Here is a 14,981-nt window from a genome sequence, read left to right as displayed (position 1 = left end):
ACTAGAGGTAGGCAGTTAAGCTGCCATCTTGTGATAAATTTAATTTTTAATTTAGAAATGTTCTGGAAGAAAATAACTGGCCCAGAGTCATCCGCAGTTGGCACTGTGAGTAACCAGTATAGTTATATCTAAAATTAATAATTCTGGAAGCAAAGTTTGAATTGAGGTCTGGGTAGCATAATTGGCTATGCAGGTGTTGTGGATTTGTATCCTGCTCGAGGCTGACTCTTTTCTTCCAGAACATTTAAATTAAAATGAATTTATACACTTCTCAAAAGGGAAATCACAACAAAGAATGCACATTGCAGGACCAGTAGAAATGTTAGATATGCAACAGACACAAGTTTATTCAGTAACAAATATGGTTGTTATATGATGAGTCATACTATCAATGAGGCAATTAATGGTTACCTGAGGTATCCCTTGCCAACCTGTGTCCACTGAGATTCACATGCCATCTACAATAAGTGATGGTGGTCCTCGGTGCACCTCATGTCTGACCACAGATGTTCAATGGGGGAGAGATCCAGCAAGGCTGACAGCCAAGGAAAGATGTGAATTCCATTCAGGTCGGTGAGAGTTTGCCATGCAACATGCAATCAGGCATTATCTTGCTTGAACACCATATCAGGTCTAGCTAGCCTGCACTAGTGGCCAAACACAGGCCTACAATTCAAGTGATGTACTGGTTCGCTGTCAGAATACCAGAAATGTTCACCAGGGCTTTCCGCTGATTGAACATGATGCCTTCCAAACCATTATGCCTGATTTGGAGTTGGTGTGACACTCAGCGAAAAGGACTGGCACATAGCTGTGGACAGGTGTGCATGGCAGTATCCTGGCTATCATTTCTCCACAGAGAGAAGTGGGATTCATCTGTAAACAATACTTGATGCCAATCAGTGGTCAGTTGTGATGATGACACCACCATGCCAGGTGTGCAACCCTGTGTTGAATAGATAATGGCATTCCAGTTGCTGATTGCCATGCATGCAACCTGTTGTAAATGGATTGGATTGAATTGGATATAGATGCATCCATTGACAGCAACAGGCAGCTTTGGATGTCATATGCTATGGCAAAATGGGTCCTGATGAGCCGTTAAGCAAATCTGCTGGTCTGTGCACTCCATCATGCACCAGTGTGATCCACTTCCTCTTCAGTGTATTCACAAATATTCCTGTGTCTATCATGTCACACATCACTGGATGATACTCATATCGTTCCCAATACATGTATCAACTGTGTGCATCAACAAACAGAGTCATGCAGCTCCAGGATATGGTCTCCTTCTCCAGCTGTTAACTGATGGTATTCAGCTTGCTGTCATCTCAGAGGCATTTTCTAGGATTCTTAAAAAGTTCAGTGCCATAAACAGTCACTGATAGAATTTACGGTCCAAGCCAGCATGAATGCTGTCATGAATAATTTAGTTTTTAACATTTGTAGACGTCGTAGCCTAGAAAGAAAGGTCGACGTCGAAATCATTTTTAATTGTGAATTTTTTAATAGCATTTGTCTGTTTTAGAAGTTTTACTTCAAGTCACCTGATGTTTGTGGTTCCTGGATTGGAATTAAAAAAGATATGAATGGGGAAAAAAGGACTCTTTGTTTGTATAGTCTTAAATTTTCAAATTAACTATAACAATCCTGGTTTAATGTGTACAATTTTTAAGTTTTTCTTCTTAATATATAGGAAAATACATAGCAATTGAATTTCTCTACCATTTTATTATGGATATGTTACCGCTAAAGCTCGAAATCCGTTAATGTGTACATTACCTAGCTAATCTGCAGATTAACTAGGGTGATCCGTTAAAGCTGCGAAAATTGTTCAATTTCTCAAATTACCTAGGTAATTTGCAGAGTATCTAGGTAATCTGCACATTAACGGCTTCCGTATCGTTAAAGTTCAAAAGTTTGTTTCTTTCACTTCCTTTCCCCACTCCTTCTTTTTACGTAGATAAATTTAAATCCTAGAATGCAAGCAAGCACCGAATTGGTGAGTAAAATCAAGAAAAGATTCTTCGCAAACCTCTTTAGCGAAGATTTAAAATATAATACGTAGTGTTTTAATAACAAACCAAAGTATGATTCCATAATTGAAGATGTAAAGCAAATAAAAGTTTCCAAGAAGAAAGAATCATCTCGAGATTATCAAATAATTCAAAGGTGTGATGTGTTGACTGTACGAGGCTGTGAAAAACTCATTGAGCCGTTGTCAGATGCGCGAGAAAGGTTTGAAAAAGTTTGTCCATGCCGGAGAATTGTTTGACATTCGATAAAAACTGAAGAAGACCTTGAAAAATTAGAAGATTCACAAGAGACTGTGATTATGAGATCACAGTCAAATCTTACTCAAGAGGACATTCCGTTATCCCCCGCTTCTACAGAATCACCTATAGAAATACAAGAATTTACCGATAGTAATCTTAAACTGCCTTCTATACCGTTGATTGATGATGCAGTCACGAAGAATATTCAGTTACCCTGCACCTCCAAGGAATCGCCTCTGCAAGTTGAAGAAGTCATCACTGAGTTACTCTCAACTTCAGCAGAATCGCCATCACAGTTTCGTACGGAGCCTGTAAAGAGCACTATACAAGACATAGTCTGTATTGTTTGCTCAAAAGCAGCATCAAGTGCTCACAAGTGTAAATCGTGTAATATGTTTGTTCACGCAGTTTGTGGTGAAGTAGATCCTAAAGAGGAAGGGTATGGTAAGAATGTATTGTGCATCATCTGTAAAAAGAATATGGATCAGAAAATACAGCGTGATGAAGCCAAGAAATGTTTAGAAAAGCAAGCAAAGAAAATGTTAGCAGTTTCTAATGCAAAGCACCCAAACGTCGATGAAGGTTTCGCTGTGAGAATTAAAGTACCCGAAGAAGACAGAGCAAAAACTGATGCACGTTCAATTTTAGCTGTGGTTCTTAGTAAAACAGAGGATGGCTTTTATAAACTTGATACTAAAACAGGTATTTTAAAACAATTGTATGCAAAATCTGAATTCAGTGTTTGCAAAGAGAGATTTTTAACGAAAGAAGATGGATGTCCCTGCTGTAGAAATATCTTTACGTCAAACAGCAATAAAACAATCCCTTGGTACTGGGCAGGGTTTCAGAAAATGTGACTGCAAATCTAAATGTACCACAAATAGGCGTGCTTGTCGCAAAAACCAATTGCTACGTAATTCAAAGTGTCACCAATCTTTAGATTGCACTAATAAGTAAGTACAATTTTATCATATGTTTTGCAAATTCATTTCCCTAATTGTAGTAATATTTTAAACCGTTTGATTTTTGTATTAAAGTTTTTTTAATTGATTGATGATTGATTCAATCAACTAATTTGTTGATTGTATTAACTTGATTCTTTAGATATTGAAAATTAAATAAATAACATTATGTTAATTTAAGCGTACAGAAACGTTGCTGTTGTTCCAGCAAAAATCTTATTTTCACTTTACCGAGTGCCTAGTAGGTAATTTGCAGATTACCTAGATAATCTGAACATTACCTAGGTAATTTGAGAAATGGAATAATTTTCGCAGCTTTAACGGATCACCCTAGTTAATCTGCAGATTAGCTAGGTAATGCGCACATTAACGGATTTCGAGCTTTAGCGGTAACAGATATATATAAATAAATAATCCATATATACTTATATAATTCTTACACCATACTACTTTTAGTGTAACCTCCTCCTACACCTACACACTTTTTCAATTGTCAATGCTTCTTATCATAAAAAATAGCATCCAGTATTGCTTTGATGTCTTTAAAGGCTTTTGTCACTGCAGCTTCTGCTTTGTTGCTTATTTAAATTTTTATCTCCTTCAATTTCACTTTCATTTTAGGGAACAGATAAAAGTCTATGAAGGCAAAATTAGGAAAGTATTGTTATGTCCTTCTTGGTCAAATACTGATAACCAATGGAAGCCAAGCTGGATGCTGCAGCAACAAGAATCCTTGAACACATCATATAACATGACTTCCAATCAGTACTGCTTCCAATACTGCTTTGACAGAAGTAAGTAGCCATATAGATGACAAAGTGGTTAAGTTGACAGATTTGGGGATCTGAGATTGAATCCAAATGAATAGGAAAAAAAAACCCCCAAGAATTTTGCAATAGGGTAGAATTTTGCATGGACCATCCCTCATCACCTGGCCAAACCCATAATGAGCTTGCTAAAAATGCACTCTTGATACCAATAATAAAAAAAAAGTTAAGCATCTTCTGCAACTACATTTTTTTTAATTTTATTTTGAAGATGGTCTTCAGTAAATAACTTTTATCATGATAATAGTAAAAATTAATATATGCAGAGTCAAAAATAAACTAACTTAATATATTTATATAAGTATAGATTATAAAGAGATGATATTAAATGTGATTACCTTGCCTCTCAGTTGGAACACCATGGCAAAATGTGATGTACAAGTCGGGTCCTTCATTTAATGTAAAACAATGCAATGGAAAAAGTGCATGTAGGACTTTACAAGAAGAACCTTTTAGCAATTTATTAATAAATGCCTCAAAAGCATATTTAATTCTGCAAGAAAAGTTTATGGTTTTATTAAAATGACGTAAATAGCATTGATAAGTTATAAAAATATGAAAATTAAATATTAATGTATAATTTTAATTATTATTTCATTACTACTGTTTCTGATGTAGCAAATTCAGAGATCATTAGATAACAAATTTTTCTAATGAATCAAGATTTCAATGAGTATTAAGACCACAGGTTTTAAACATAAAACAGATGATAATTCTTAAAATTATACATGGTATTACAATTCATCATTGTCAAACATAGGAAATCACAACAAAAACATTTGTATTATGGCCTCTGTTAAATAGAGATGTAACTGAGAAAAACTAATCTTTTTATCGCCACAAATGATGTTATTACAATATCCAACAAAAAGAACCTTTTCAGGACTAGGATTAACATAGTCTTGTGTTTACAGAAAGTATCAAGAAACAAATAATAATTGCTAACCTATACAGAACAGATGGTTGTAATGCCCTAAGTATAGAGGAAGTACACAGAAACCCTGAGCTGAGACTACCTAACATCTCCAAGAATAAAGACCAAACAGAGTACCATGATAAATATATTAGTGTCAGTTTTACAAATTTAATATAATAATAATACTTCAACATACACTCAGACTCATTGAATATTATACAACATATACACCTTATTGCTGAGAATCATTTTTACTACTTTAACTAACATTTTCAACCTGATCAGCAGGCCGTTATCAGTTTACTGGAACATTTACAATTGTTCTATAATCAAATCAATATGCAATAACCTTAAAGTTAAAGTAGTAAAAATGATTCTCAGCAATAAGGTGTATATTTTGTATAATAATAATAATGTTTTTGTTTCTACGACTGTAACTCAGTGATGGTCTGTATGTTGCCCTACTAAGCTTGGAAATGTATATTTTATCTTAAATTTGGATCTTAAGCTAAACTCAGTTAATTCCAGCATAATTATTGGTGGTTTTAACTCCACTAATTATCATGCCAAGACTGCTAGAATGGAAATACAGCATGAAAAGGTCTATTTACCTGAAGATAATGATAACTGAAATTATAATTACAATAAGCAAAGTTTTTATAATGTATTATAACTTTAATGGTTTGGAACCTGCTAATTTTTGATAATATTAACCAATTGATAATGTTTTTCGTGATTCAGAAAAGCAAGTCATTTTACATATACAACAAAAAATACATAAGGTGAATCAATAATATCAGAAAGTTTGATTAACTAATTGGACTGTATAAGTTTATTCACTTTTATCTCTAATCATGAAACGTCATTGTTGATAAAATCTCTAAATATCTCATGAAGGTTTAAAATTTAATATTTAGCATTAATTTGGCAATAAAAAAAAACCAAACAATCTGCAAAGATATCTATTTTATGCTCTTATGGCTTTATTTGATTGTGTCAATATACTAATATTTTTAACCCATATGTTCTAATAAACTTAATATAATGGTTTGAAATAGGAATATGTTGTTCCATATTATATGTGATTTCAGTAGTAGTTTTATAAAAATGAAGAATGATTTTGACATGTGAGTAGAAGTACAGAAAAGAGTTATCAGGGTGTTCCCTCCAAATATCAAAACAATAATTCCTGGCTATTTCATGCACTTTAACTTTTCAGAAGAAAGGTCTTTAGGATCTTATACTTTCACATTTTCATTACAAAATAAAGTTAATGATACTAAACAGTTCTGACTTTCACATGTAATGCATATCTTAAAATCACACAATTTGATAAGATTAGGACTTATCACACAGAAAAGTATCTGAAAGTGCAGACAAAATCGCATAGAACTGTCATTTTGAAGAATGCATTTTGGGTCTAGACCTCTCTTCAATTGTTAATGAAACATTTAAAGGACTGGTCCTGAGCAAAGTCAAAAGGAATGTAAAAAATTTATTGTTTGATATTAATTACTGAGAGTAATACAGGAAATCCTTGTTAATTCAAACTCATAGTTTAAAATCTTATTAGTTTGTAACTGTACTATTTGTCCCAGCTGGGGATGTAGAGATTTACATGTTGAGGAATTCAGTTAGTTCAAAATAAGGTTACTTCAAAATTTGAAGTGAAAATTCTGTCTGAACTGTGATATGCATATGTTAGCTCATTTATTTATATTGAAGTGCCTCCATATTATAAGAGAACAATAGACCAAGAACAACTCTAAATCTGGTCAGCATATTGCATTTAAAGTAACACATTTTTGGGTGTTACTTTACCCATGGACTACCCATTTCTCTTATCTCAAAATATAGCTGGGTTTCAAGATTGCAGGATTACAAGCAGCAGATTGATATTGTGGCTGTCGGCCATAGTTTTATATATATTTTTGTTAATTTTAGTTAGGCTTAGCATCTCCTCTGTTCTTTTGTCTTAACTGTTCTAGAACTTTCTCCCTTAATCCCTATTCCCTCAGGTGACATCACCGATTCTGTGAAACAATGTCAAGAAGACAAAAGGAGCAATAACCCCCTGGAGAGGAAGCGAGGTGAAAGAAAGGAGAAGCGGCTGTGATTTCGTCGAGAGAGGACGAAAACGAGCGTGGTCCTGACCGAGGGGTCGAGCAAGAAGTAAGAAACCTTGCGATAGAAAACCGAAGGAGGATCATACCCTGATCGCATAGTGAGAGATCAGAGGTATCGGAACCTTGTAAGACGGCTGAATTATAGAGGAACGTAGGGCAATTGCTAAAGAAATCGAGTTCCCCCATGTTCAAGTAACGGCAAGCGGGAAGACCACAAGACAACTTCAGAAAACGTAGACGTTCATAAGAGGAAAGAAAATAAGGTCTGCAGTCATTAAGAATTTCAAGACGGTGAATCATCCGAGACCACGTGGCAGAAAACTCCCGGGTATTTTCTCCTTTATTCTACTACTATCCCTATCTATATTTTATTTCTCCTTCCTTAGTTTGTAAGTAGGTTAAGTTTAGCTATAAGTCATGTGTTGGTTGCCACAATAGAGGCTTGTTTGTGTAGACGATTATTGAATGTATACGAACCCAATAGTCTGTAAGTTGGAATCATTTTAAAGAACCTGTGTTTGATGAATAAAAAAAATTTTGTATTTTTACTTGTTTTATATGTTTCCTGTCTGCAATAATATATTGCCCTCAAACGAAACATCACAATATAATTGTAAGGCTCTAGATTTGGGTTGAATTCTGCTTTACTTTTTATAAAAAGTATCTGGCAATCTTTGAGGTTTTCACCATGTGCATATAAATAAACTGCAGGTAACCAGACATGTGCTGTTTACCTGCAGTTTATTTATATTAAGAAAATATTAATACTGTCTATCAGCATTATTATTTTACTTGTAATATTACTACAAGTACTTTCGACAAATTTCAGATTGTCTTCTTCAGGTATAGAATAATGGAACCTTACAATTTGAAATATATACACTAATGTGTTCCAAACATATTTCAAATTGTAAGGTTCCATTATACTATATCTGAAGAAGACAATTTGAAGTTTGTCAAAAATACTTGTAGTAATATTTCAAGTAAAATAATAATGCCGATAATTTAAGAAAATATTAACACTGCTTCATGCAATGCCAAATAGACAATTTTGAGCATTTTATATTATTATTAATTAACAAAAATAGCATTCTGTATACTTAGCCATATTCCATTTACTTAATAAAGTACATCAGTTACGTGGCATTTGGCATATACTGAAATATGTAAATCTCGAATAATTTGAAGTCACAATTATTTTATACAATTTATTTTATTTTATACAATTATTAGCTCCTGAATTTCATACTAAGAAGGATTTTCTATATAGGGTGCCATTTGTTGAGTATTAAATGTCAAGTTATAAAATAAATCTTAAAAATTTTACCTTGTAGGGTGCCAAAGGGAGATTGTAAAATGAATTGTAATCTAAAAACTTTCAAAAAAGTTACAAAATAAGATTAAAATCAAAATTAGAATAAAAAGCAAAATAACTAAATAATTTATTACCTATGTAAAAATATCAAGTTTAAAAAATCTTTGTAAAAGGTGTAAAACTGGTAGCTCAAAAATGACTTAAAATTGTTTAAAAAACTGTAAAAAAAAAACAATTTTTTTAAAGTTAAATATAAAAAAGTAAAAGAAAAATATTAAAACTGATAAATAGTTACCAGGATAAAATATTTGTTTTAAAAAATAAAAAAATTAAATAATAAAATAAAAATTGGATAAAAAAATTTTTGTATGATTAAGTACTTTAAGAAAAAGGGTAAAAAAAAATTAAAATAAATATAAAAATTGTAAAAAGGCTACAAACACACTGATAGACATACAAAAAAGTCATATAAAGTAAGAAAAGTCAAGGTACTGATTGTGTTTAGGTGTTAAATAATTGATTTCTTTAATGTACTCTTTCAACTACATTAATGCATATTGCTAGATCTCACTCAAAATTAATCCATCATTAAATTTATCTTCAAATTTCTTGGAATTTTTATAGTTTTTAAGTGTTCATGTAATTTTCTTTTAATCATATTTTATTAAAAGAGAGAAGTGTCATTATTATTTACTAAGATTTGGCAACTGGCACTGACAGTGATAAGATCAGATAGTTTCATGTGTAATATGTCCTAATTTTATTAAATTGTGTGATTTAAGAAGTACAATAATTAATAGGACAAGATTTGATCACAGCATTCCTTAAAATTCATATATAATCAAATGTCTGAAAGTTGAACAATAAATTTCATGTTATAAAAAGAGGTCTATTTCAATAGCCAATCAGAGGGTACAATTTTTAATTCAATTAATAAAATTATCAATATAGATTGTTATAAATAGATTGTTATGTTTTAATAAACATTTATGAAAGAAATAATAAAACTACTGTTAGCAATAAAATTCTTAGAAATGGCCTGTCACCAATACCTGGATCTGCTACTGTCGTAGTAAGCTAAAAATAAAACTTAAAATCACTTAACATAGAAAAGTTATATTTTTACAAGGAATATTTTACAATGCATAAAGCATTAAGATCATAGATTTAACATAAGACAGATAAAAATTAATTTTCACAAATGATTTTGCTATTGTTACCAAGGCTGATAAAGTCCACTGCATCATAGTTTAAAATTTTTTGACAATGCAAATGTAAAGAAATCCAAATTTGTTGTACTTAGTTTTTTGTATACAATACTTTTATACTTCTGAGTTTTCCAAGAGTTGAAAATTATCTGCACTTGGATTTATTTGGAAGAAGGAATGTCAATTAATTCTTTAAATTGAAAATTTACAAGGCATATTCTTTAAATTGAAAATTTACAAGGTTTGGAAAGTAAAGATATAAGACCAGTAGAAATTCAAGGAAAATTATTATTTTTTCAATTTGCTGCTTCTGTTAGGGTCTGAATCATGTGACTTTAATTGCATCTTCATGCTTGTAATCTGTATTTAAAATGACCATTTCAATTTGTAATTCCACCAAGTATGAGGTTTGTCCTGTGATTTGATTCCTTTGCACAAAAGGAGAAACTGCTGCTGAAATTCATTGGCAGCTTATTTTGGTTTATGGCAAAGATGTTATGAACAGACAAATGTAATATAATGATGTCCTATTGTATGATAATGCTCATCTGCATACTGCTTACTTCATACAAGAGTTGTTGCAGACATTTAAGTGGGAAGCTTTGAAACATCCATTTGCAGAACCCAAGCGATTATCATTTGTTTCTAAGGTTGAAGGAACATCTCTCTGGAAAGAAGTTTGATGACAACAACATGATTCAAAATGCAATGATAACAGATGGGAGATTTCTATGGCATCAACATCAAGAAACTTGTTTCCAGGGTCACCAAATATATTGAGGTCCATGGTTGACTATGTTATAATACCTTTGGAACATATATTTTTTAAGTCAATCTAAAAATGAAATGCTTTAGAAATATTTTCTGGACTTTGTATCTATGTCTCTTACTGTATTATTCTTATTAATTATGATCATATAAAAAACAAACAAATACAAAATTAATAAAAACTATCCTAAATATCTAATTGTTGTGAAAGTCTTCATAATCTTTCTCATTTTCCAGTACAAGAATGGAGCTGATGTTCATTAGTCTACATATGAAGACAAAAATAGTTTTGTTCATTACAAAGTAGAACATAATAGATAAAGTGTTTCAAGAGTGACCAACAATGTTGAAATTAGAAATGTTTTTAAAAATTTTAACCAAGTCAAAGGTTTATGGACTTATTTTTGAAATCTATAATTATAGGAACCATTTACCTTGAACCTAAACCCCCTTCACAATGGCATTCTTGACACAATAATCGTTTGATAGAATGGATCAAAAATTTCAGGTAATCTCAACATCCACTTTCTGGATTGTTGGATTGGCTATGGGGAATCTTGGTCATAGGCAGCATATTTGTAAGGAACCAAGTCTGAGCTTTATTTTTATTTTACTTTTATTTTGCTTTCATTATATTTTGTTTGGGGCTTATGTTTATTTAAGACGAAGGTTTCCTCACCATTCACCTTAGTAACTTAAAAATAGAAGAAAAACCAACTCACCGACGAAAGAAAAGCGCCGTAGAAAAACTCGCGCACACTTGCGCTTCCCAAGCGGAAAAAAGTAAGTCCGCACCGAAAAAAAGGGGGGGGAAGACCCCACAACCCAGTTAGGAATCGCTAAACCTTAAAAGAATAAAGCATCCCGATAATTGTTAAAAAGAATAATGTAAAAGGTTAGCGAAGTATTGTCGGAAAATAATCTGCCAGATAAACAAGAAAAATTTAATGTTACAGATAAGTATGTAAATGAGGAGAGTGAGCTCATTCAGAATTGTGACGTCACCTCACACTATAAAGCCTCTAACTCAAGTGAAAACGAACGAGGTGAATTCCTGATAGCAACGAGCTTATAGCAGTGAACGAGAGAGAGGTGTCCGATAGGATTTTGAAGTTATTCGATTTGTGGATCGACGGTTATAGAAAGTCTTGAGAGTTTGAGGAAATAGGTTCCTAGTATATTGAGGTGACGATTAGGATCTTTAATTTATAAGAATTATTGTTTATAAGTTAATTCTTTGATTTTGTCGAATTCCAAAGGGGAATAGAATTAAGTTAGAAATAGATTGATTTGAGTTGTCGGATTGATTCTTGTTGAATTTCATTGAATAAATTATTGTTTGATTTTTACTAAATACTGTATATAGAAGTTTAATTAAATATTTGATTTTGTTATTGACAAACTTTGTCATTATTTAATTCGGTGCACGCTTAAAGTCCAGGCCTGGCACACTAACGCGAATCCGCGTAAAGTACCCGTTAGGGAACGGCTATTTCCGGCACACAGTAGTGTCGATAATCGTTGGAAAGTCGGAAAAATAATATAGTACTTTACATATTTACCTAATATAGGCTAGTATGCTATTCACGCCAAGTAACATTAATTAGTAGTTGAAACTCACTGTGTTTAGCGTTATTACTCGTTTTTTCGTTCATTCGAGCGCTTTTGACGAATATATATTTCCGTCGTCTTCAGGCGAATAAAATGTTTTAATCGAATATGAACGTTCGATAGAAGAACACATAAATTTAAAATTAAATAATTTTCCATACGATTCCGCAACGGTTTGAATTACGTGCGATGTTACGAATATGATGTAATATGGCGCATGCGTGGTACTGCTTCCTGTCAGTGACGTGACATATGATGTAACTCGCCGTTTAATCGGCGAGTTACATATGATGTATGGCCGATGTAACTCAAGGCTTCTAGTCTCAAACAAAGACAAAAAGTTTGTGCTGTGTAAAGAAGACGATTTTCTCCTTAGAGCCAACGAGTTTCTTTGCCAATCCCGTTCCACAGTAATAAGTGAGGATCCTACACCAACGATCCTACGGAAAACAAGGAGAATCATTGCCCTACCAGGAATAGTATCATCACTAACTGGATGTCTTGACCCCCCCACCCAATGTTGCATGTCCCAGGTTATTTTTTGAGCCAAAAACACACAAGGTGGACTGGCCATTACAACCACTAGTCAACAAGAGATTGCACCCCACCTACTTTTTAGAAAAAGCACTCGCTAAGTTTCTACGTACATTGATTCCAGATTCAATGTATGTTACTCCCTCATCCTTGGCCGCCAAAACTACCATCACTGCAAGCATTGGCACAGTGCAAGCAAGTACCTACACCTTCTATAAATTAGATGTGGTGGCCTTGTATCCTTCGGTGCCGACGTTTGAAGCTGTAATGCTGGTCAATTCGCTACTCCTTAAGAAGGGCTTTAGTGCCCAGCAGATATTGGACGTACGTGATGCGCTGTTTTTCATCATGGAACAATTATTTTCGTTTCAATCAAAAGATTTATTTACAAAAACAAGGAGTCCCCATGGGTTCCCCTTTATCTGCCATCCTAGCAGAGCTCGTCATGAGAGAAATTGAGCATAGAACATTTGATTTCCCTCTTACCATCCTTTACCCACTACTCTATTTACGATATGTGGATGATATCCTCATAGCCTGGGAGGGCACCGATGAAGCCTTTTGCACCTTCATGCAGAATGTCTCTAATGTATATCCCTCCATCAATTTTACGTGAGAAAAAGAAAGTAGTGCGGCTATAACTTTCTTGGATCTATGCGTACGTAGAACCTCGGAAACATTACTTTTTTCAGTTCAACATAAGTTTAACATGCTACCTTACATCATCCCGGCAAATGCATTCCAACCTGCACGTTATGTGGATGCCGCCATAGCCGCCCTACTAAGAAGAACGTTTTTGCTGCCATCAACACAAGATCTCATAAACAGTGAATTAAGCAATATTAGTTTAGCAGTACGTGCAGCGGGTTTCTCATGTGCTAAGTACACACATTTACTCAACAAAGTCAAGAAGACGCTATTTCCAATCTCTACGCTAACTAACAGGAGGGAAGTTATGCACGTACAACCAGCCTTACCATACCTCGGTCCGCTTTCTCTACGCATTTGCCACATATTTAAACAACATGGTCTGCTCCTGCCCCTGTCTCCGTTACCTAATTTGCACAGATTGCTCTGCAATGACCGAGACAAGCTTTCCACCCTTGAGAAGTCAGGAATTTATGCGGTTCCGTTAGAAAATCCCGTAACGGGGAATAGCACGAGATATATTGGGGCCACAGCAAGAATGTTGGCTACCCGCCTGACCGAACACCAAGATGATATAGCAAAAAGAAGGTGCAGCACTGAGCTCGCAAGAAGAGTGTGCGACATGAATTATAACCCATTATGGGCCCACTCCACCATACTCAGGGCATGCAACGACCGAAGACTACTCTATATATGGGAGTCACTATATATAACATCATTTGAAACGTGCAACACACCTACTCTGGAGCTGCCAAATATATGGATCGCCCTATACAAGCGATTAAACGGCGAGTTACATCATATGTCACGTCACTGACAGGAAGCAGTACCACGCATGAGCCGTATTACATCATATTCGTAACATCGCAAGTAATTCAAACCGTTGCGGAATCGTATGGAAAATTATTTAATTTTAAATTTATGTGTTCTTCTATCGAACGTTCATGTTCGATTAAAACATTTTATTCGCCTGAAGACGACGGAAATATATATTCGTCGAAAGCGCTCGAATGAACGAAAAAACGAGTAATAACGCTAAACACAGTGAGTTTTAACTACTAATTAGCATATTTACCTGATTTAACACCTTTAAAGAGCCAGTTTTAGAATCAGTTCATCCCTAGAAAATATTTTGGTGTGCTCCTGCATATTTTAATTTAATGAAAATTTAATATTCTGAATAAAATGAAAAATGCTGTGCCAATCAATGTTTCATTGAAAATCACTACTGATGAGAATATTGTGGACTGTCAGACTGATGTTGTTTCTCCATAAACACAAATGGTACATTTACATTACAAACAAGTAGTGAGATGACTCATTTTAGATGGCTGTTAGAAAGAAGGAAAAATTATTTGGTTATTCTTTGTTCATTTTCTCTGCAGTAATGGGTGTGTAATAAACTAAAGAAATGCCTGTTAAGAAAAAAACCCATCTTTGTCAGTTGAAGAGGTGGCACAGTAGACTTTGGTTCCAACTGGTCTGTTAGTTTCACAAATTTTTGCTGTGAAGAAAGAACGGCAATCAACAGGTATAAAAGTGGAGTAGCTAGTTAAAAAGAGATTTCTCATGATGAAAAGACAAATTCATCACATTTCATGTCTCATCTACATTCATCAGTTGTTTTTAGAAACAAATCTCACATGACTAAATCCATTTTTCATTAACTATTTTGTAAATTTGGATCATTAAGTATGATAAGCAATTATGATCATCATCAAGATATGAACAGTTCCTTCTTCAGAGAATGGTTTGCTAATTCTCAAAAGGGAAGTGCTGAGTGGACTCAT

At 33.7% G+C, this 14,981-nt stretch overlaps 1 protein-coding gene across 1 annotated transcript in view; it reads right to left on the bottom strand.

Moving 5' to 3' along the window:
- Positions 1 to 3,570: 3,570 nt before the first annotated feature.
- The window catches only part of LOC111624480 (M-phase phosphoprotein 8-like), a 99,658-nt gene continuing 88,247 nt past the window's right edge, over positions 3,571 to 14,981 (bottom strand). The window contains exon 8 of the mRNA XM_023367325.1: positions 3,571 to 4,558. Coding sequence (XP_023223093.1) covers positions 4,390 to 4,558 — 169 coding nt within the window. The 3' untranslated portion in view covers positions 3,571 to 4,389. The remainder of the gene's footprint in view (positions 4,559 to 14,981) is intronic.

The sequence above is a fragment of the Centruroides sculpturatus genome, unplaced genomic scaffold (genome assembly GCF_000671375.1).
Source record: "Centruroides sculpturatus isolate CEXI.00-Female unplaced genomic scaffold, Cexi_2.0 scaffold286, whole genome shotgun sequence".
Taxonomy (NCBI): domain Eukaryota; kingdom Metazoa; phylum Arthropoda; class Arachnida; order Scorpiones; family Buthidae; genus Centruroides; species Centruroides sculpturatus.
This window is presented reverse-complemented; position numbering and strand designations above follow the sequence as displayed.